This window comes from Thalia democratica, chromosome 4 (genome assembly GCF_965202585.1).
Source record: "Thalia democratica chromosome 4, ktThaDemo2.hap1.1, whole genome shotgun sequence".
NCBI lineage: Eukaryota > Metazoa > Chordata > Thaliacea > Salpida > Salpidae > Thalia > Thalia democratica.
Window position 1 is genome coordinate 32225510 of NC_139168.1, and position 23638 is coordinate 32249147.

The 23638-nt window shown below is 25.5% G+C and overlaps 1 protein-coding gene across 1 annotated transcript; it reads left to right on the forward strand.

Annotated features, from left to right (window-relative positions):
- Positions 1 to 7502: 7502 nt before the first annotated feature.
- Positions 7503 to 23154, forward strand: LOC145834538 (nuclear receptor subfamily 2 group F member 5-like). The gene is made up of 14 exons (XM_082941985.1): positions 7503 to 7597; positions 7776 to 7907; positions 11428 to 11528; positions 11672 to 11789; positions 12758 to 12937; positions 15978 to 16050; positions 17218 to 17245; positions 17413 to 17507; positions 17795 to 17888; positions 19766 to 19917; positions 20308 to 20465; positions 21483 to 21623; positions 21692 to 21782; positions 22030 to 23154. The coding sequence occupies exons 1-14, from the start codon at positions 7564 to 7566 to the stop codon at positions 22238 to 22240; spliced, it is 1608 nt and encodes a 535-aa protein (XP_082798111.1). The 5' UTR covers positions 7503 to 7563; the 3' UTR covers positions 22241 to 23154.
- Positions 23155 to 23638: the final 484 nt, after the last annotated feature.

Consider the following 23638-nt stretch of genomic DNA (forward strand, 5'->3'; position numbering starts at 1 on the left):
TTTTATCTTTTAAATAAAATATTCAATAAACTTTAATAGTACTAATGCTGATATAGTGAGATATCAATGTTTGTTAGTCAAGTTAAACTTCATTACGAAAAAATAATTCATTTTATTCTGAACTTATAACCTATTAACTCAAAGTTAGCTAAGGTCTAACCATTATCTCTTATTTTAAAAATTTACTTTGTTTCTTGTTTTAAAAAGCTAAGCAATAGTTAATATCTACTAATTATATCTACAAAAGTAATAAATGTAAGTTTTTTAAACTATTTACTTCTTGTCTCTTTTCTAACTTGGGTTTTTTTTCTCAAAGTAACAACCAACAATTTTTTTACTTAAAATATCTGCTAAGCAAGTAACCGAAAAAGACTAGACACACCTGAATAGCGTACTGCTTTGCTGAAGATTTCTATCAATAAACTCCAAGAAAGTCATACAAATATTATTTACTGATTGGGAAAATGGCAGGTTAAAATTTAGTTTCATTTAACTGGTTTCTTTTCTTAATAAGTAGATAGTTTTTTATCTTTGTTGGATTTTAGCGTCTATTTAGAGTTGAAAGTAATGTCAGATTTAGTTTTTGCGGTACAGTTTATTTTCGTTGTTTAGTATACATTTAGTTTAGCAAACTTGTTTATATTGACACTAATTTCGACAAAATTAGTTTTTAGCGTGTTAAAGCATTTTTTTTATTTTGTAGCTTGTTTTAAATAATAAAAAAAAGGTAAAGTAACTTTGTTTATAAACTGAGTAATTAAAATTTATACTTATATTATAAAAAAAAAAGATGTATACCCGCCGATAAGTAAGACGTAAGTAACCAAAAAAAAAAAAAAAGTAAATGACCCGTCCCCGTGTTAATAATTTTTAAGGATAACTATTATTTAAAATTTCCCTCTTACTTTTGAAAAATACTCATATCATGTTTGAGTTAAAGTTTTTGTCAGTTTAATACATTTAGTGTAACAAAAGTAAAACAACAAAGACATTAGTTGCAAAAGAAACAGCTATTGATTTATCAACATGTTAATTTTTACTTAGTTTTTATACAATATTCTTTTAATTCAATAAGTTTTTTTAGAGTTAATTTTTAAAAACCTTAAATTTTTAAGTAGTAGTTTTCAGAAATTTACAATAAGTATATAAAAGTTTTTATGTTGTTTTATAACAACCAGTTTTACTAAACTTTTCTGATTTGGAATTAAACTACTAGTAATGTTTGATATATATTTACTTTACTTTTTTTTTTACATGCTTAGTTTTTTTTCTGCAAAAATTTTTTAAAATGCTTTTGTTAATTTTATTAGAAACTTCTTCTGGTATAGTTTTTTCAAAGTTGTATATTTTCATTCCTTATTATTATCAATTAAACAACATTATCATGATAGATGTCAGAGTTACATTTACCAGTAAACTCTATTTATTCGTTATACTCTTTATAGTAATGGTTTTATATATTTATAATACATTACAATTCATCAAATTACACTCTCAAAGAATGCAAAAAAAAAAAACTGTAAACTATAGACTAAAACTAAAATTTCACGATGCTAAAGATTTTTAAAGAAAAAGTTTCCCTAAGGTAATTAGTAAAAAACATTATCCATTGTAGTTTTAACCATTTAGTAACATAAATGCATGTCAAATCATAATCCCACAACCACTTCTCATTTTACTCACAAATCCTATGGAAAGTTTTAAAAAGTCTAACACAGACAACCTTTTTTATTCATTATTATGCAATTAGTTATTTTATTGTTGTAACCAACAATCACAAAGTGTTAAACTCTATCCAAGTGGTGTAGACTTAATAACCAAGAGGTTTTTCATACACCAGGTCCTAGGATAAATTTTTTGAAGCAAGTTATTCTGTGGTTCAATAATACAACTATTGTTAAGTTGTAGTCGTTGTGTAGAGATTTTTTTTAGTTAATATAATGATAATTTTTTTTTCTTCTTTTGGTCATAAATTTTTTATTTTTTTTTAATCCTTAGAATAATTTCATTTATTGCAAGGTACATTCCCTAAAAATTTGAGGTCAAAGCTTAAAAAATGTAGGACAAAACAGATTTTTATTGAATTTTTCAAAACTCTAAGAAAATCGATATTGAAAATTTTTAATTCCATATGTTTATATTAGAAGTTTTACAGACCTGGTTATTATAATACAGTTAAAAGTTGATTGAATTTTTCTGTTCTATTAAGAGTATCTTTAGTATATATTATAATCTTTCTAATTAGAGCTAATGTTAATTTTTGTAAAAAAAAAACACACTTGACGCCTATGCCCTTGAATTTAAAAAAACTTTAATAATAAAAAATGGTAAGGACTCTTTTTGGTAATTTCCTAGGATGATTTCGCACCAATATCAAAGCAAAAATATTTTACACTTTCTAATTTTATATTCTGATAAGACAAGTATAAAATTGAAATATAGGGAACATGATTACTCAATTTTGGACAATAAACTTTTGTTGAATAGTTTTTATCAGTTGTTTTTTTTAATTATCACTGTTACCCTTAACCCTTACTCCTGATTGGTAGCTTTTTTTTTAAATTTATTTTTCAATTTTCTTTTTTTATAATATTTTTTATTAGTTTATTATATTACTATCATTGCTACCCCTAACCCTTATTTTTGATCGGTAGTTTGTTTTGATTTTTAATTAATTTACCTTTCAGTTTTATTTTTTAAAATACTTTCTATTAGTTATTTTTATCTTTACTATCACTGTTACCCCTTACCCTCGATCGGTAGCTTTTTTAATCAAAAATTCATTTTATTTACCTTAAGGTCTCATTGATTAAGGTATAGTTTAGATTTAGAGCTTTTCAACTCTATACTTGTCTTATCAGAATGTAAAATTAGAAAGTGTAAAATATTTTTGCTTTGATATTGGTGGGAAATCATCCTAGGAAATTACCCTCTTTTCAACCTATTTCTGTCAATACACAGAAGATTGACAGGTACGAATATATTTTTTTGACTAAAAATTTAAATTAAGAGATATAATTATTTGTTTACAGCTGGGTTTTTTTCTTTCAAAGCCATATTTTTTTGTTGTTAAGTATTTTAAAAGTTTTGTAAGCAATTGATGTCAAAATAAAGGTTTGCAACAACTACACAAAATACTTTTATATAGCTATTTTTTACCATTTTTATTTTATGTGATTCCTTTGATATGTTTCTACTAGAAAATAACAAAAAATATTGAAAAGTTGAAAATGTTTCAATATATTTTTTTATGCAACTCAAGGGTGCTTTTGAAAAAGTTAAACAGTTTATTCAAGGTCATATAGCTCAAAAGTCCTGAAGTAAACTTTTGTTTGAGTCTCTTCCCCTTTTTTTTGAATGAATAATTTGAAAGGAAAAAAAATACTACAGAAAAATTTGTTTCATATATTGAATATTTTAAACACTAATTAGGTTTAAAAAATAACAGTAAAAAGTATTCTAACTTTTTGAGCTTTTGAAAAACTTTTTTATTTTCTAGTAAAAACTATTCCAGATGAACAAAATGGTAAAAAAGTATTCATAAACAGGCATTGATTATCTTCTGATGAAAAGGCAGTTTTGGTTGAAAACAAAAAGTTTTGTTAGGCAAAGTTACTTGCATGTATACTAAAAAACTTGTATGCCTATTTCTGAAGACCTAAATAAATATAAATTTTAATTTCAAGTTAGATTGTTGCTTAATACAAAAATTCAGAACTGTATTCTGAAATTAAAACTATGCATTTTAAGTAATTTTGCAAATTATTATTTGATATTTTCAATATGTTTTTTCAAATAGCTTTTGAACTGGAAAATAGAAATAACAGGTTGCATTTAAACTTACTGAATTATGAAATGCTGGAAGCAGAAAAGAAACAAAACAAGTTTTGTTATAAAAAGATCCAGTTTTATTCCTATATTTTTAACACTAGGTTTGATTTTCTAAAATAATTCTCTAAAAAGTATATCACTGTCTGACCACCCCAATTCAGCTAACTGTGCAATATTGACAATAAAAAACACAGTTCACTATGGGTAACACACCATTACACCCCTCAGAAAGAAATGATTATGGTTTCTACCAGATAAACTACAAGAAAGTCAACAAACAACTTAATAGTTTAATAAGAATAAATGGTACTTATAAGTTAGCTAAAAAATATAAATTTACACATAGTAACTTTTTATTATTTTCATAAGAATAATAAAAAGTTTATGTCTTTTTAGAAATGACTATAGAAATTGTAAATTGCTAAATTTTTACAAACTTTCTATAAAAGCTTTGAAAAACAAAATAAAATGAAAAGTAGTGAACTGATGGTATATAGTTTTTTATCATGAAAACTTAACACTAAAGTATTACTAACAGTGTGTTTTATCACTAACTTAAACAATTGTTTAGTTAATGTGTCCATTTTAAAACAAAATTAATACATACTTAGAAATTTTACTCTCATCTACTGGAATATTAACAAAAACTACCACATACTCAGGACACTCAGGATATTTTGAAATTTTAAAAATCTCAGGACAGCTCAATATATTTTAAACTTTATTTTTAAACTCAGGCTACTCAAGAAATATTTTTTTTCAATAAAGAACTTAAGATAGTTTTAAGATTTTTGAAATATCTTAGGACAGATATATATTATTTCAAATAAGTTTTAGATGGTTTTGTTTAGATATTTTTATTTATTTTGTAACGGTTAAAAAGCTAGATTTTGATTAATTTTTAGAATTTAAAATATTTTTGTACTTAATAGGAATCCACATTTTAATTTCTAACAAATTATGCATATTCAAAAAAGAATATGGTATTTGTTTAAGTTATTGACTAAATATAACATTTCAATTGTGTTTAAATTGACTATTTGTTGTACTTAGTTAATGTCTAGTACAAGCAATTTCAACAGTTTTAACAATTAGTTTTAATTGTATAAGCAAGTTGTTGTTTTTAACAATTTTTTACACCTTACTAATAAGTTTGAACTGAAAGTTAAGTATGATAAAAATTAAATAGCTATTTTTTTTGTTTTTTATTAAATTTCCTAAAAATGTCTAAAAATGTATTTTTGATCTTACACAGTTAAATGTGATGCTTTTTGGATACGTTTCTTTCAACAAATATTATTTGTGATTTTTTAGTCATTTGTTTTTTTTTTTACAAATTTTTCAAGTTAAAGCCTCCTTTAATCCCATTTAAGTACATAACTTACTACAAACATACATTTAAAAATTAAAGGTTACTTTGTTTTGTGTACCTTGCTTTAATTTAAATTTAAAGAAGAGTGCTTTTGAAAAAACACTTGAAAATAAAATAATTTTTTTTTATCATTCTTATTAGTTCAACTAGAAGAAAAACAATTGTTTTGAATGTCTTATGATTCTTTAAGGTCAAGACAGTGCACTAAACTGTAAAAGAGTTGAAAAAACAAACATATTTTGATTTAACCATATTGTTAGAAGCAGCTTAAAAGCTTTGAAATAAATTATAAGTGTACATGATCAAGTTTTAATTACCACAAAAAAACTCATGATATTTCTGGAAAATTTCAGTTAAAAACACCTCATAACAAAGTAAAAATAACCAGTTATATCAATCTTTAATATTTAACTAATGACATACCTTTTTTAATTATATATTCAGATGTATGTAAAGCATATAGTTTGTAATAAATATAAACACACACTATTTTCAAAGTTATTTTTAATGATTTTTTTTTTAATTTTTTAAAGAGCTATTTAAATAGGTTATGAGCATATATATTTAAAAGTGTACAACATGCCACTTTAGAAGAATATAAGAATAGATTTAACGTATTATAATTTTGTGCAGGAAAACTAATTGAAGTATTTATTATATGATTTTAAATAATCTTGGAAAATGTTCTACCTGTATCATATTTGTTAAAAATAAGTAACAAAAGAATCATAATTTAACATTATAAGTAGTTTTTTCAAAAATGTTATTATTTTTTTAATTTGTAACACTACTACTTATGTAACACAATCCTTGAACTATTGAATTAGTCACTGAAAAAAAAAGTTGCATGACAACTTCATTGTTTGTCTAGAGAGTCATGATAATCTTTACTACAAACTTAAAAATTCAAACTGGTAATATTAACGTAGTAGTCAATAATAAAAAAAAAAATTTGTTTAAATTGTGTTTCAACTGTGAATAAAGAATTTGTATAAACTTTTCTGTAAAATTTTCAAAAAACTTTACTTTTAGTTCTACTTTTTCAAAATTAACTCTTTGAGTTCAATAAATTCCTTATGAGAGGTTAAAAATAAATGGAAAAAAGTTAAGTTAATCTTCTTCATTATTAAAACTATGTTTTAAAAATTTATACAGTTAGTTTGTTACTGTGTTAGATAATTTTACTTAGTTTTTATTTTTTGAAAACCACGCTTATTTTTTGTTTAAGAGTTCTTAAACTATAATTGACTATAAAAGTCTGTAGCTAGATAATAGTGAAGTGCTCAATCAAGCGTGAGCGATTATAGAGTTCTTAAACATAGTATATCAAGTAATTTACTAATTGTAGTTAAAATTATTGTAAAATTAAGATTGGAAACTTATAATTCCAAAAGTTTAAAAATTAAAATCATTTGGGACGTTTTTGATAGAAAGTTACACAGTGATTAGGTAATGTATATAAACATAATTTAGTACATATAGAAAAACATAAACAAATTGAAATAGTTTTTTTTGTAAAAAGAAATACAAACACAAGTTTTTTTTACAACCTGGGCATGTTCTGTATATTCAAAACTAAGCTCACAGTAGCTTTTTAGCATTTTTAGAAATTCAAAAAAGTAGTTGAAGTATAACTAGTCAAAGTTTAAGGGTTAAATACAGGGTTGCCACTTTACCTAGAAAAACCTGGAATTTGACAATTTAGACAAAAACAAATGGAAAACCTGGAATTAAAAAAAAAACATGTAAAGTAGATTTTTTTTATTATAAAACACATTTGAAATAGCTTTGCAGTATTTTTTCAATATTTTTATACTATTTAACAGTTTTTTTTACGTTAGACTTAAGTTTAAACTAAAAGGAGACCCAAAAACAAGTACTTTAAAAAATCTGGAAGAAATTTTGAAAACCTAGAGAAAATTTGCCAAAATTCAGTGACAACCCTGTAAATAGTTTGGTCAAAGAAAGTTAAGATTAAATGATAACTAAACATTACTTTTTGCTGTATTTTATTAATTAATGAATTTATCAATAGCTAAATTTAAAAAAATCTACAATTAAAAATATTGTATGCATATAAATAGAGTATTTAAAGTCCTGTTTACCTTTTAGTTATTAAGTTTATAAATTTAATACTTGTTTCATTGATAAACATTTAAATATGCCTAATGAAGTTATTAATCTTTTATTACTCATTTTATTTTTTTATAATAGTTTGACTAAGCCATTAGTTGCCTAAACTTTACTTCAAACTGTTAGTATTAGTTTTACATAACAGTTAACCTTTTTTAATTTTTCAGTTTTACATATTTTAAAAGGCTTTGATAGTATTATCAAATTGTCATTGCAAAATTTTTTCAATGGAGTTTTTAAGTTCTGAAAGTAATAATGGAGGTTAGTGCTTGTTTTGTTACTTAAAAGATCATTTAATACACAACAAAAAATTTACCAGCTTAAAAAGTGTTTTTTTTTTAATGTTTACTTTTCAAGGAATTTACAACATAATTTCAAAAACATATTTTTATCAAGTAAGGAGTTTAGTGTACTATAAATGATAGTTATGTTGTTTCAGCCCCAATTAACAAAAGACAAAGGATGTCTCCTGAAAAAGTTGAGTGTACAACTTCAAGAAATGTAGTTGTTATAGATCAACAATCAGCATCTGAAAGTGAAAATGACAAGCAAATCAACAACAACAACAATGGTTTATTTATTTGGAATTTTTAGACTAGATTTTTTTCTTGATCAACAAAATGTCTCAACATTTTATTGTTAAGTTGTAACAGTTTAACAATCAATCAACATCATAAAATAAAGCAAATACTTAGGTTTTGAAATTTTTATTGCAAGTATAATCATTTTTAAATTGTACTATAAAACAGAAAAAAACTTGTTATTAAATCTAAATAAATGTTTAAACACCATACTAAGTAATGTGTTTAATGTGAAAAATCTTTTTAAAAGCTCAAGGCTAAGGGAGCTTTAAATTTTTTGTTTAAAAGTTATTTAAATTTGAGAATTAAACATAAAACATTTTTGCCTATAAGAAAATAAAAGCTCTTAATTTTTTTTTACTTTTTGGTAATTATCAAAATAGTTTACTTAAAAATTCATATTTATACAAATGCATAGTTGCCAACTTGCATTCAAATAGGTGCCTACTGCAACTTTGTTTTAGAATGATATTTTCTTTTTAATGAGGCTTTTTGAAACCTAGTATAAATATTATTTAAGTTTTTGAACTTTAACTGTGATGTTTGACGCAGATTTGCACACTCTAACTAACTCAGGTCAGTTTGAAATTTGAAAAAATCAAAACTAACTTGACCAATTTGAGCATTTTTGATTCTTCTGAAAAAAAAACAGACTAATTTAGAGTAAATTTTAAAGTTTACAAGTTTAATCTTGCACTAATTTTTGTTGAAACTTTAATGAAGTTGGGTTGACTCCGTTATAAATTTTTTTTTTGAATAGCTTATTTCATTCTTAAATCTTATATTATTTTGTTGATTTTAAATTATAATAGATAACATTTTTAGCCTTGCTGCTAGCTTTATTTCGGTTTAACTTTTTTTTTTCAAGTAATGCAACTAAGAATATGTTAATAAAATTGGTTACAAATATAGCTTACTGAAATATAATTTAAAAAATATTAAAATAAGTCAATTAAGAAATAATTTATTCCACACTTAATTTGCAATATATAATTGTGCTGTAAAGTTGAGTATTTTGGTTTGATAGATTAGTTTAAAGGTTTGATAAACTAAGTGTAAAATTTAATACTGCTGTTCAAAAATATAAAATCAACATGCCTACTTCTAATTCTAAAAATGATTTTTTAAATCTCAACTTTTTAAAACTTTAAAGGTTTTAAGCCTTTAAAAAGGTATATTTTAAAGCATTTTGTAAATACAAGTGTTTAAGTATACATTACAGTCATGCTTTTTGTGGTTTTAGAATAAAACAAAGTAATATAGAATTTGAGCCTAAAAAAATTGCACTGAAATTCAGAATAAAGTTTTTCAAATATAGATTTGGCTAGTTTTTTTTGTTTAAAAGTAATAAACCAAGTTGAAAAAAGTATATTTTATATAACTACTAAATTTCGAAAACTTAATTTTTTGTAAATGTTGACAGAGGTTTTCCTGGACATAAAATAAACCTTTTATGGCTTTTGTTTTGTATGATAAAAATCAAGTTAATTTAGATCATTTTTAGACTAAAACGTTTTTGTAATGTTAGTTTTCTAGTTTTGAAAAATAAATAGGATTATTAATTTATTTAAAACAGAATAAATAGTAAGTCTGTTTTTGTAGCATTAGTTTTTTTGACAATTATTCATTTCAGTTTACCTTTCTACAATTATAAAATACTTATTGCCCGAACTGAAGCAAACCAGTTAGATTAAGAACAGGGTTCGTGCGCGTCAGGCTAAGTCAGGCTAAATCAGGCTAAATCAGTTTTTTTGAAAAAAGTTGAAAAACGTCAGGCTAAATCAGTTTTTGTGTTTAAAAATTTGAGAATCTCAGTTTTTGTCAGTTCAAATGTATGAAATTTTTTTAATTAAGATCAAATTGAGATGTGAATTTATTTCTAAATAAAGATTTAGTTATTAAAGACAAAATCAGTCAGTATTTGTAAAAATAAGCGCTTAAAACCTTTTGTTGAATCTCTAAAATAATTTTAAGAATCTTCATTATTTTGTTTTTAGTAGATTATATATGTCGTAATTATAAAAATTCATAAAAAAGTACAGTTTAAACATTACAGTTTAGTTCAACAACTTGACTGTTTGTTTGAATTTGTTTACATGAGCTTTGTTTTTCAGAGCTTATTTGGTTAAACTGTTTTAATTTCTAATATAAAGGCTTTATACCAAATACTTTATAGATTAATACTCTTAGCAGTTTGTTCATATATTTTATTATCTGTTTATTCAAAGTTATTAGAGATATTCACAAGACTAAAAAATTACTTGTGTAATATCATGGTTATTTTAATTAGTTATTTTAAAAATTAAGATGCTTTAATGATAACATAAAGTTTTTGAGAGATGTGTTTAATTACATTTTGTTTTTCTTTTACAGACTTATTCACATTTCTGTTTTAATTAATAAAAGCTTTTGGTCCAGTCATGTAACTTATAATTGACGAATTCAAGTACTAATTGACACGAACCTTGTATATGGGTGATAAGTGGTGGATGTAACTAAGCCCCAAAATTTAATAAAGGTATGAATTCATTGAAGCAGAAATTATAATGACCATTTAAAAATATTCAAGTTGCTGGGTGAGGGATTGATAGATGTTGAAAAATAATTCATTTATATTTTTATTTTCTTCAAAAGTAGTTTTGTGAATACTTTTATTGTGTTAATTTGCTATTTAAGACCCCCCGATACCCAAAATGCCTTCTGAAAGTGATTTTTTCTACTTTGAAAAAATGTCAGGCTAAATAGGTCTCTGTCAGGCTAAATGAAAAGGAATTTCGCGCACGAACCCTGTAAGAACCAGTTAGAACTTTAATACTAGGTGCATGAAAATAAATAATAATTGGAATAAAATAATATTATAATAAGCAAATGTTTAATAAAAATCAAAGAACTTTTAAGTAATTTTTTGTGACATAAGTATTGGTAAAAAAAGTTTGGATTATATTTAAACTTAAGTGATATATACACTGGATTTTAGTACTTTGAAAGAAATAGTTTTTGATAATTTAACAAAAAATATTTTTATGCGAAGTTTAAAATAGTTTGGTAAATTTTCTTTAAATAAGTTATAATTTTTAAAGAAACACAGATAAAGAAGATTTTAAATGACTGCTGATTTAGGGAATAAATATTTTCCCACACTTCTCCTAGTATTTATTATGTTCTAGAAAAATTGAATTTAAGATTAATATAATTGGGACTAAACATGTTTTGTTTATTCAATATTAAATGTTATTTAAATAATAAAATATTTTAAATATTTTTTTTACAAAAAATGTACAACTAATTGTTTTATAGCTATAACAATTTGAAAATTTAAACATATGCTAAACTAATTACATATACCAACCATATTTACTTAAATAAGTTGCTCTAGGCTAAATAGGATGTAATAAAAAGTTAGCATTTATACTAAACCAAAAGATCTCCAGCAAAATTAGTTTATTATGGCTAAAATTAGATCTTAGTAAAGCGATGTGATAAACAGCTAAACCATCCTCTGCAATTTAGATACCGTTGATGAAGTAAACAAAAGAAAAACAGCACAGATGATATCTTTAAGAACTCTTTTAAGTACAACCTTTCCGCAGGGTATCAACAACAAAAGTGCGGTAAGCTGTCAATAGTTTCTTGATAGTGAACAGTAAGCTTAATTTGTATGTTTCAAAAAGTTATTTTGAAACATTTTATTTAACCTGATTAAATGTTTTTTTATTTACTATAATTTTTTAAATCTTTTTACAAACTCATGCAGACATTGAACGGGGGAAATTCATCAACTTTCCAGTTTAACATCTCGCCCCCTCTTGATAAAAGCAACAATTTGAAAGTTGATGAGGAGTTGTGCGTCGTGTGCGGCGATAAATCGAGTGGTGTGTTTTCATTAACTGTTTTCCAATTACCTTCTTTTGTCTGGACATTTTAGTTTGAAACTATAATGTTTATTGCTGCCTTCAATTTAATTTTGTTATATGTAATTTTTAATCAAAACTAAAAACACTAGAAATTAGTATTATGTAGGTTTTAACAAAAGCTTTAAATAAAAATAATACTGAGTCATAAAATAGATCAAAGCAATACAACGAATTTTTGTTATCCGAAGCAATGTGAATTTCAATTAAAACTATCGCTAATAATACTTTATTGTTACTATTTTTTAGAGGATCATATCAAAAAAGTATTTTGTAAACTTTAAAGACCTCAAAAACTTTTTTAAATTACTAAGTTTGATCCCTTAGAATCTCAACAATTGCTTTGAATTTTTACAAGTTTTAAAAGGCATCTACTGATTACAAGTAATTTTTAAGTCTAGAAAACAAGATTTGTTGAAAAAAACTAAATATTAACCATTTTAAAACTATTTACAGTACTAACAGGGTGGCCACTAAACCTGAAATCCTGGGATTTGAGAAATTTTGGAAAAAAACAGGAAAAAACCTAGAAATTTTGAACAAAATCACTAAAAAACCTGGAAAATTTGGAATTTTAAACAATTTTTATATGTTAAGTAGTAAAATTTTGAATTAATACGAAAAATATATTATAAAGATTAAAAAAATTGTCATCATTAACATTTTTTTACTTCTAAAAACATTTATAGTAGCTTTAAGTTATCTTTTTTAATGTTGTTATACTACGTTTATACACACAGTTTTTAACCTTAAACTAAAAATAGACCCAAAAACTTGTACTTTTGAAATCCGGGAAGATATTCAGAAAAGCTTAAAAAAATTTTCAAAACCAGTAACCAAGTACGAATTACAAAGTTAAGGTCTTCAAAACGAGATCACGTGAAAAAAAAGAACCAATTTTATTTTCTGTTTTTTTTTTCGCCACGCAGGCAGGCACTACGGAGCGCGCACGTGCGAGGGCTGCAAGGGATTCTTCAAGCGCAGCATCAGGAAGGGCATGAGGTACGAATGCAGGAGGGAGGGCAGCTGCAGGGTGGACAAGACTTGCAGGAACAGGTGCCAGCACTGCAGGCTGAACAAGTGCCTCTACATGGGCATGAACAAGGACTGTGAGTTTCAGTTTGTTGCACGTTTGTATTGTTGTTTGCTGCTTTCCGCTTCTATAAAAAAATCGGAAAAAAGAACTGCTTTTGTTGGAGCAATGAAATAACCAAAAGTCAAGTTTTTTGAAATATTGATACCGTTTTTCATGGAAATTGATATTATTTTCATCTGAAAGCTTAAAGTTATATTATCCGACGTCAAAAAAAAAGTACTTTAAATTTTAAGAAATGTTCTCTGCATTACTACGAATGACATTTAGGAAGCAGATTTAAGAAAATATAAGACCAAAATTTGTAATAACAATTTTTTTTTAAATATTTAGGTAGAAATTTGAAATCAGTTTTCTTCAAAATGTTCATAATTTATAAACTACTTACCAAATGAAGTTCAAAAACGACTGCTCAAAATCTGTGAGAAAAAATTAATCTCAAGTGTACTCTTTGACTTTTATTGCTTATACCTCAAAAGTTACTGGAGTTTTGAAAAACGGTGAAAGCAACTAATGGCTGAGTTATTAATGTACAAAAAAAAAAACTAACGTTTAGATATTGATTCAGCCATCTACGGTTTAAGTACAAACTTTAAAACTTTTAGTGGATTTTTTTGCATATATGTTTTTATAGCTGCACTTTAGTTTAAACATGGTTGTTGAAATAAATGTTGAGTATACAAAAAGAATTAAGACTTTATTTACTTTATAATTTATCATTGTTTTACCTAAACTTAGACAGATAAAAATTACCATAACAAAAACAAAAAAACTATGTTTTTTGTCAACTTTTTTACAGCTGAATAGTTTTAATTATTTTTACTAATTATAAGGAAAGTGTTTTTGAATTGCAGTAATGTACACAAAAGTGCATTAAATACCAAATTTAATTGTTAAGTTAATTTTTAAAATACAAATTCAATAGAAATCATTATCATTAATTTAGAACATAAAATAAAAATTTTATGTTTTTTAGTTTAAGGTAGTTCTTAGTTTCTTAAGTTTTATCGATTTTTTTTTCCTTAAAATAATAGAAATATTTAATTGTTACATTAAATTTATTAGCTAAATTTTTAAAAAAGTGTTCCTAAAGTTCTATGAACGCCTTTTTTCGTTTCTAGTTCATAATACACAAATTATATATTTAAAATATTCGACATAAATGTCTATAAATGTTCTGCCCACACGTTAGTTTTTGCATCTTCGTTATAAGTGCTTTACAGGTTTTTTAGTTACTTTGCATGTAAAATAAGGCTGTATTAGATTGAATTGTAAATTTCACGTAGATTTACTGTCAGTAGTGTTTTTTTATTATGATGTATTTCAATGAAGAGGCTTTAAAAGATACTTAACGGTTCGATTGTAAACAGTGTACGATATAAATTTAAGACTGAGCTGAAAAAGAATTCTCTATATGTAAAATGATAAATCAGTTACAGTAGTGAGCTACTTTAATCCAATGTTTTGTTCTGCTTTCAAAACTTAATCGTAGGTTGGCTAAATTTTATTTCAAAGTTTTATTTTTATAGCATCCTGTAGGTTGTTTAAAAATTAAGTATGATTTGAATATTGCTGTTAGTTTGATTCGTATTTTGCTCAATCAATGTACAAAAGAACTATTGTGTTAGTTTTTTAAAAGTTTCTTTTTGATGAAACAGTTAGCTAGGTAATAAAAACTAGCCATTTGTTGTTTGTTTAAAATTTAAGGTGTAATAATTTTTCATCGGTTTTTGTAAAATTTCTCAAGTTTAGTATGATACAAACAGTTTTTATAAATATTTAACAAATTCATTTTAAAACATATTAATTAATTGGCAATAATCAAATGTATAAGGTAAGTTAACTTTACCGGTTTTAAATGTACAAATGTTTTGATAAAATAAGGATAAGAAAAAATCTTGATTAATCATTATGCAAAACTAAATTTAATGCATGTTAAATAGAATTAGAAAAAGTTATGTTCACACTTAATTAAACCTAAGTAGGGCAAAGGTTTAACACTCTGATAAAATCTATTTGTAAAAACTAAATGTTAAACCAAAGCAAGCAAAGTTTAGCATTATTCTTATTATAAACTTTACTCACAGTAAGCTCAATTGCGTATGTAGACTGTAAATTGTAGTTGAGCTTTAAGGTTAAAAGTCAAAGTCTTTTTGTTTTAATATTTTTTACTTTAATCTTATAAGTGTTTTTAAAACAAATATATAAAGTTTTATATCAGATTTTACTTTAAAAATCATAATTTGTAAGAACATTTTTTTATATAGTAATTAATAAAGGATCTAGTAAACCCAATAAAACACTTACAGCGTTAAAATAGTTTTTTATTGTACTTAAACACATTAATTAGAACGACTAACCTAACAATTAGCTCTATGTCAATGTAAACATATAAGCAAACTTTTATTTATAGAAAAATGTGGTTTACTTTACCGTTTAATTTAACTTACTATGTATTTTATATTCAAAAATTGAAGTTATATTCGGGGAAAAAAAAACCCTCATAAGTAAAGTCATTATTTTTCAAACATTTCAAACAGTGACCTAAGCGTTTGAAGCTGTTCGAAATGCCGAAAAACCATTTTGTTTTGTTAACGCGTTTCGCCTTTAACTTCGCACGGCGCAATCACAGCGACCTTATCAAGAGTGCACAAACAAAACAAAAAACTGCTGAGCTGATGTTCTGAAAAACAGCTACTTCGCTGCAGCACGCGAGCGGCCTCGGCGCAAAGTTCACACGCACACGGCAGCGTTTCAAAGGTCACCAGGCTTGTTTACGACGAGATGCTCGTGTTTGCGCGATTTGTGTGTTAGGTGAATTTTTGACGACCTCTCTCTTCTGTTTGAACTCTTTTTTTTCGTTTGACCTTTGCCACGTAAATGATGTAACCTTTCGCACACACGAGCCGGATAATTAAAATGTGTTGAGATTTGAAAAAATGTTTGAAATATTAATGTTTAGCATTTTTATTTTTTTATGAATGTTAAATGCCATTTTTAAAATATAATTAAAACATGTTACACAGAGTTTTAAATTGTTATTAATTTGTTTTTAGCCGTTCAGTGCGAAAGAGCCCCCATTGGAAGGATTTCTGCTTCTACCAACGGGAACAGTTTTGATAGTTTGAAGTGAGTTGTTGTTGTTTTGCACAAAACAGGTTTAGCAAGATCACTGTAATTTACGTTCGTTTTATGCATCTGGTTATAAAGCAACTATGTTATAAAATTTCTCGTCAATGTGTTTGCTTTATAGTTGTTGATTTAGATATAAAATTAAACAAAATTTAAATATAAAAAAAAGCTTAATGCCAAAGTGTTATTAAGCGTTCTATTTTTTTTGTAACACAGAAAGTGACTACAATTTAAAAATGTTGTTTAGATTTGTACTTAAAATCACATTTTAAGACAGTTCAAAATTATTTCTCAAACTAAAGTTTGTGATAAACTCTAAATTTTGTTTGGCTAAAAAGGTTTTGTAAGCTTTCTTCATTTTATAAGATAAAACTACATTTAGTCAAACTTAAATAACAGTTAAAGGTTAAGTGTTTTGTAATTTATGATATTTAAACATACTTTGACATTTTCCGCTACAACTGTTTCAAAACAAGTTTTTTTTTTTACTTTTCAAAAATGTTATTCAATATTTTTTTGTAATTAAATCATTTAACTGTAAATTTTGTTCAACTATAAAGACCTTTTTTATTAAGTAAATGCATGTTTAAAAGAATAACAATTAAATTTCAAATCAAATTGTAAATCTTTAAGTGATAAATAAACACCTCAAATTGAAATATGTGTTGATTGAGTGATTGGAAATTTAGAATTTTTTTTTGACATTTGCACAACACTAAGTTGATTTTTTAAATCAAAAGCTGTTAATTGTTTATTTTATTACACATTACGTTTCTGTTAATATTGCTTAATATTTAAATGTAACAACCTCAAGACTAATGGTTAAAGTACTTATCTATAATTGTTTTACTAATATTCAACAAATTATTTTTATGCTAATATAAAGTTTTAAGTAATGGTTTTTTATTGAAGTAAAATGTTTTGAATTTAAATAATTTTAACCACAAACATTTAAATTTACTAAAGCCTGTAAGTTTTTATTTTTGTTTTATTTATTGATTTTAATCCTCGTTTTTCAAATATACATTTTAATCGTTGCAATCATTTTTAAGTGTTTATTGCACGCTTTTATACGTTTTTTCAATTAAAAAATGTTTTGATAAAGTTGTTATCAACAAACTCACTTGTTTTAAATGTAAAAAAATAATTTTCCTAATTTTACAGGTCAACTGGTCCGTTCACTTCTAATGAGGTAAACTTTTAAGCTTCTTTTTGCTAAAAATACTCTGCTAAGTAAATTTTAATTTTTGTATATACATATACATTTTAATTAAAAGTTAAAATTAAAGTTATTTGGAACGAGTCCAAGCAGCAATAAAAAATCACAACAAACTTACCTTGAATTAAATACTTTCACAGAAACATTTCAGAGTGCCGACCAGCTGGCAGGAAGTTCACCATGGCAACGCTTTCAAGGGCACCCCTGACGAAACTGAAAAGTTGAAGCTGGAAAAGTTGGTTTTGTGCTTTAATGAAAAAAAAAGTTATATGGACATCAAAAAAAACTAACGAACTCTTAAAGAAGTTATACATTTTTTTTATTATATTTGTCCAAGAAATAAGTCTTAATATACAAACATATAATAAGGTTCGCACGATAAGTTGCATGGTTTTCAGCATGATTGGAAAAAAAAAGTTACATCAACATTAAAAACACTAACGAAGTCATTGAATGATTTTATTCTTTTTGCTGTTAATTTTCATTCAATAAAAGATACCTAGCAAAATGTTAACATCAAAGGTCGTTGGAGAAGCTGCACACAACTTACAAGCAAATCAGTTCAACCACCCACCACACTTTCATCAACATCAATCAGCTCACCATGAAGATCAAGGTGAGATTAGTTTTGCCGCTCACGCCCCAGTAATTTTTTAGTGTTTTTTTTTCGTGATTAATGAGTCCTTAATTTGATTTCGCAATAGGTTTCAATATAAAGTTATTAAAAGTTTAAACATTTATTGTGTTAACAATTAATACCAAAAATAGTTTTATACTAAACAAAAGAAAATCAAATACTTTTTTTTTGACATATTTATTTAACTATTTTAAGGAAAACATAATTGAAACGGCACAAGGTAAAAAATAAACTCATAAAATTAAAAAAAATATCATTTAATTTATGTCTACTAAATACAGTAAATCTTGTCAACAAAATACAATTTAAATTAACACATAATGACTCTAAATGAAGTATGCAACTGTATAATCAAACTTTTTTATTACTTAGTTTTGGTTTGTGCAAATAGATAGCCTTGCTATGTATATGTTATCACTGATATATATGAATATCCTTATTATTTAAAAATTTTGCTGTAGTTTTAAGTTAAGTATTAAGTTTATTAAAATATTAAACGCCGTTATAAATTTAATTTGTGTAACTAATTTTATTGTATTTAGTTTTATGAATTTAAAACTTTTTACATACTTGTTAGTGTTGGCTTATTACTTTAATAAAAATTATAAGTACTCGTTCTTATTTTGTATATTATCTTAATGTAACCCTACTCTTAACATATTTTATATATGTTTGTGTACACAGTTATAAAACTTATACGTAACTTCTCTTTGTGTCTTCTATTCTTTAAATTACCTATGTTTTTCAGGCTCCGTAGAAACCTGGTCATTAAGTAAATATATAGAAACATCGTTTAATTCAATAAACTAAGTATTTTGAAAAGTAGATATTATAGTTTTTAGTTTTAGAAAACCTAATTTACTTTAATAATTTTCGTAGCTTTCGTAATGTTTTTTGTAACCTTTTCTTAAAATAAAATTCATGCATATTAGAACTAGTAGAATTTTTTAGTCTACACATTTTTTTAAATGTTTTAACACCACATGTTTTATTAAGTTAATACTAAAAAACAAATAGTATCAGTTCTAAAATATACTAACCAGCTATTGCAAAAGTTATTATACTCTAAGGATAATTAAAAACAAGTTAAAAATTTAGGAAACTAGTTCAAGTTGGTTTTAAATAAAAAAACCTTAATTTAGCTTATGTTATTGTTGAAAAGTTTTAGTAAAACTAATCTAGTTTTTGTTTGGAATATCAAATTAATTGTAATTTAGCTTACTTTTGAACATTTTTATCGATACAATCATCTTTAGTGGTTTCAGTAAAAGTTGTTTTTAGTTTGTTAACAGTTTGAATTGTAAAGTAATTGTTATTGTTAATTATTAATTTAGTAATTTAATTTCATGCTGTTAGATATGTTCGGGAATCAATTTGCCTGAATCTCAGGATACTTTTAAATACTTGTTGATAGTAATTTTACTAAGTTTTAATTATTTTCTGGCTTAAATGATACACTTGGCTAAAAAAAAAGTCGCAAGTAGCATGTTTTAACTGTTTTGCAAACGTATAGCGGGCAAACATGCATACTCTATATAGTATGCAAACAAATATACCAGTCCTTAACTTATAATTACATAAATTGTTAATTTAATAACACGATTAAATTGATAAATGCTGTAGAACATTGTTACATTTATAACAAATTCAAGTTGATTCATAGTTACTCAATATTGTTGTTTTTAAGTTTTTTTAATTAATGACAAACATCGAAACAGGCCATATGTTTTTAAACATGCTTAGGCAATAACATTTTCTTATATTTGAACAATATTAAAACAACGGATTCAGACTGATAAAGTGTTTTTGACAAATTGTCTTAAGTTCACCAGTACTATGAATTATATTATCCACAGAAGCCGGTGATGTCGAACGCCGTGCTGCTGTCGTACAAGGAACACTGGGACTACTGCCTGGAAGACGACAACTTCATCGTTCAGTTCTCAACCAACCTCATCACGGAAAACTTCAGGTGGTCCACTTCCATACCCGCGTTCAAAACCTTGCTGTTGGTTTTTATTTGTTTTTCACTTGTGAGGTGCAAAGTCTTTGGTTGTAATGCGTTTAAAGATAGTCAGTATTTTGCAATAATTTTTTTTTTCGAAAGTTTGAATTTCTTAAGTTAAAGTGCCATGAAGTTTGTTTTTTGCTTGTAAACATGATCACACCATTTTTTAAACAACTTTTGGCTGACTTCTTTAAATTGAACTATTGCTTTTTTTAGCCAGTCTGTTTTGGATTTTGTTATAAAAGTTTTATTTATATACTATTGTTTAGTCTACTTGACTTTTATTGACTTCACTAAAGCCCTTACACTGCACTTTGTACCAACGAGGAGATCAAATTACTTAAAAGTTTACGAACAGCTAGATTTACGGTTCCAATTAATTTTTTCCAGCAACAAACGCCACGGAAGGAGCTTGTGCTCCGCCTTGTTACGTCACAACTGGCACCTGCTGTTCGTCCTGTCCTTCCTGCAGTGCCAGGACACGTTCGAGCTGGACAAGCTGCTGCAGCAGGCCGCCAGCAAGTACATTTGCAATTTGCAAGCCACTGGTGAGTTGTGTTTATCAAATAAGTAGAACCAATAGATTGTTGGTTGTATTATGTTAAGTGATCAGCAATGATCCTTTGGTTTTATTTTTACTTAAATTAAAAAAAAAAGTTTAAGTCTGCAAGTTTTTTGTTTAAATTTTTTTTCAGATTGTAAATTACGAAATTTTGAGGAAACTTTTTTTTAATAATTCTTTCTTGTTAAACCTAAAGAATAATAATTTGTTTTTTATGTTAATTTTTCCTTTAACTTGTTAGATTGTAAATAAATAAATCTTTAAATACATTTTTTCAATCATAATTTAGTGTTAAGTTTTATTCTCTTAAATATAGCTGATTGTTTTACACTTAAACGCACAATTTTCAACTTAATTGTATCATGATTTTTGTCATGCAAGATAAAACCTTTGATCTCCAGTTGAAGCTTTGATTTTAGCAATATTTAGTATAGTTTGTTTGTAATTATTAAAATGATAAAGTTTCCTTAAAAACAGTTTGTTAATGTTTACAATCGTTTTATAGGTTCGTTTTTTTACAGTAAGTTGTATAAATTTGGAATCATAGATAGTTCTTGAATTTTGTTATAATGTTTATTTAAAATACATTAAACTAAAAAAAAGCTGAAAATAAATTTTTAGTACAGTATTGTTTTAGCAGAAAAAAATTTTGTTTTTACATAAATTTTTTAAAATAAATAAATTTTAAAATATAAATGCCAGCTAAAAAAGCAAAGTATTTAAAAACACATTTCTACGACTTTCGAGGATTATTATTTTCTTTGAATGTTTGTTGACATTTTTTTTATATAAATGTAACTTTTGTTCCCTGTCTCAAAAAAAATGTTATAAGAATCCGTATTTTGTTGCTTGTATAAGCTTGTATTATTAACATTATGCTTTTTTATTTGGTTTTTATTATTAGAACTACAGTTTCTATTAAAAATAGGGTCTTCTTTCATATAAAATGTTTGATCAATACACTTTTGTGATCAAGTTAATTAAGATTGAATTATTTTCACAGACGTGCTCACTTCAAAAGAAATAGAAAGCTTCACCTCGCAACTGATGTTGATAAAAAACCTGATAGAAGGCTGCGAGAGCACGGCCATTGCTTCCAACAAAATATTTTCCTACCTGAGAGCAATCGTTTTGTTTTCTTCCGGTAACTTGTTTAGCGCGCTTTCATTTAGTTTGAAAATAATATTGAATTTTACAAAACTTGCTTTACAGACTTTTTGGAAAGCGATCACAGGTCAAAAGTAAAAGTGATACAAGACGTGATCATCAAAGAGTTAACTGATCATCTGCATGATTGGGAGAAGTTAGATTTTTTTAAATAAACTTGATACTTACTAATGGAAGTTTTATTGAGCTGATTAAATTATTTACAATTAAATTTTAAACAAAAAAAAAATTGTTATTTTTGAAAATTTTATTTAACTGGTGAACTCTTATTTGTGCTGACTAATTTGGTTCAGCCACAAATTGGTTGTAATTTATTTTACTTCAGCCTACTTCCAAGTGTTTCTTTACTTTATTCATCAAAATGTTCATGAATTTTCAAACAGGTTAACTTTTTGCCTCAACCTCATGTCGTCACTGAGCAAACTCTGCTCGCAATCCGTCACCAACATATTTCTCTGTGACGTCATAACCCAGGAGCTGACCATCGACCACTTCATCTCCGCCTACACCAACCGCGAGCCCAGCAAGAACTATGACGTCACAAACGAGTTTGAAGGCGCTGATGTCGCCACTTCGAAAATGTTGAACTCTTAATGAAATTTTAATAATTTTTTGATTGTATGCAAACAAAAAAATTGTTTTAAAAACAATTAAAACTTTGTTGTGTGAATGAAATTATGTTCAGACTCTTTGCTTTTAATTGAACGAGCTATAAAAAAATAATGAATTTAGTAAATGTTTTTTATCGGATAAATTTTTGCGAGTGTTTTGACGACTTTCAGTTATAATGTGCCACTTAGTTTAAATCTTTTTTGAATCATGCATTCTTTGGTGTTTTTCTATTGCTAATAGCTTTAACTGAAACCATGTTGGTATGTTTGAAAAGCTATTCTTAGTTAAAATTCTAAAGAGTTATGGTATTTGATATTTGTTTGTTTTTTTATTTTTTTATATCGCTCCTATACTAGACCGTTAATTATGAACTTTACTTTGAATATGAAATAATAATATATGCAACTTATTTATTATACTATTGCTTACAATGATGTTGGTTTAAAACCTGTTTGTCAAGCTCTAAATGCTATTGAAAGTTTCGAATCGTGTCATTATCTTATTGTGCTGTAATCAAATGATTGAAACTTCAGTTCATACGTGCTTTTAAATTAAGAAAAAATAATAATAATTTACAAACTTTTTTGATGCATTGTTTAATAAAAGTTATTTTTCTAAAGTTTTTAACACAAGACATTGTGAGTAGAATTGCATTATTAGGAATTATACATTTTTTGTGTTTGTTTTACTTTTTTGAACGTCACCTTAAAATATCATATGCAAGTAGATATGCCTTATAGACTTATTGATAACGTAAAAAATATCTAAATGTACTTGAACAAATTTTTACTTTGATAAGCTTTTACAAAAGCTATTAATTGAGAATAACTACATAAATAGTTTTAAAAATATAGTTTTTATCTTTCCTTAAATCTAAAATTGTTTTAAAGAAATGTTTTGTATTATCTATATATTTTTAAAAACAACATTGCATTTATCTAAAGAATATTTTTGGTCGATCATTAATTTTAACTGATCACTTAAAGTTTTTTTTTTCTATAAAGTATTGTTGCTTATCAGATAATAAATATAATCTTTATTTTCAAATCCGCAGTTTTTTAAGGTCAAAGAACAAAGTATTATATACTTTTTTTATTATTTGATTTTTTAGAATTATTTTTAATAAACAGTATATCATATAAAAAACATCAGATCAAAAAAGAGACCTTAACAATTTATTAAACTTCTTCATCTTATTTGATAGACTTGCATTGATTTATAACAAGTTCTAGTTTTTATTACCCTCACTCATTGATGTTTTTCATTATAAGTAGCATTATTGTTTTTAAAATCAAGTAACATTTCATTCATGGTAATACTGATGTTATTTGTAAAAATTCATAAAGTAATTAATTTATGCTAATTGATTTCTAAACCTTG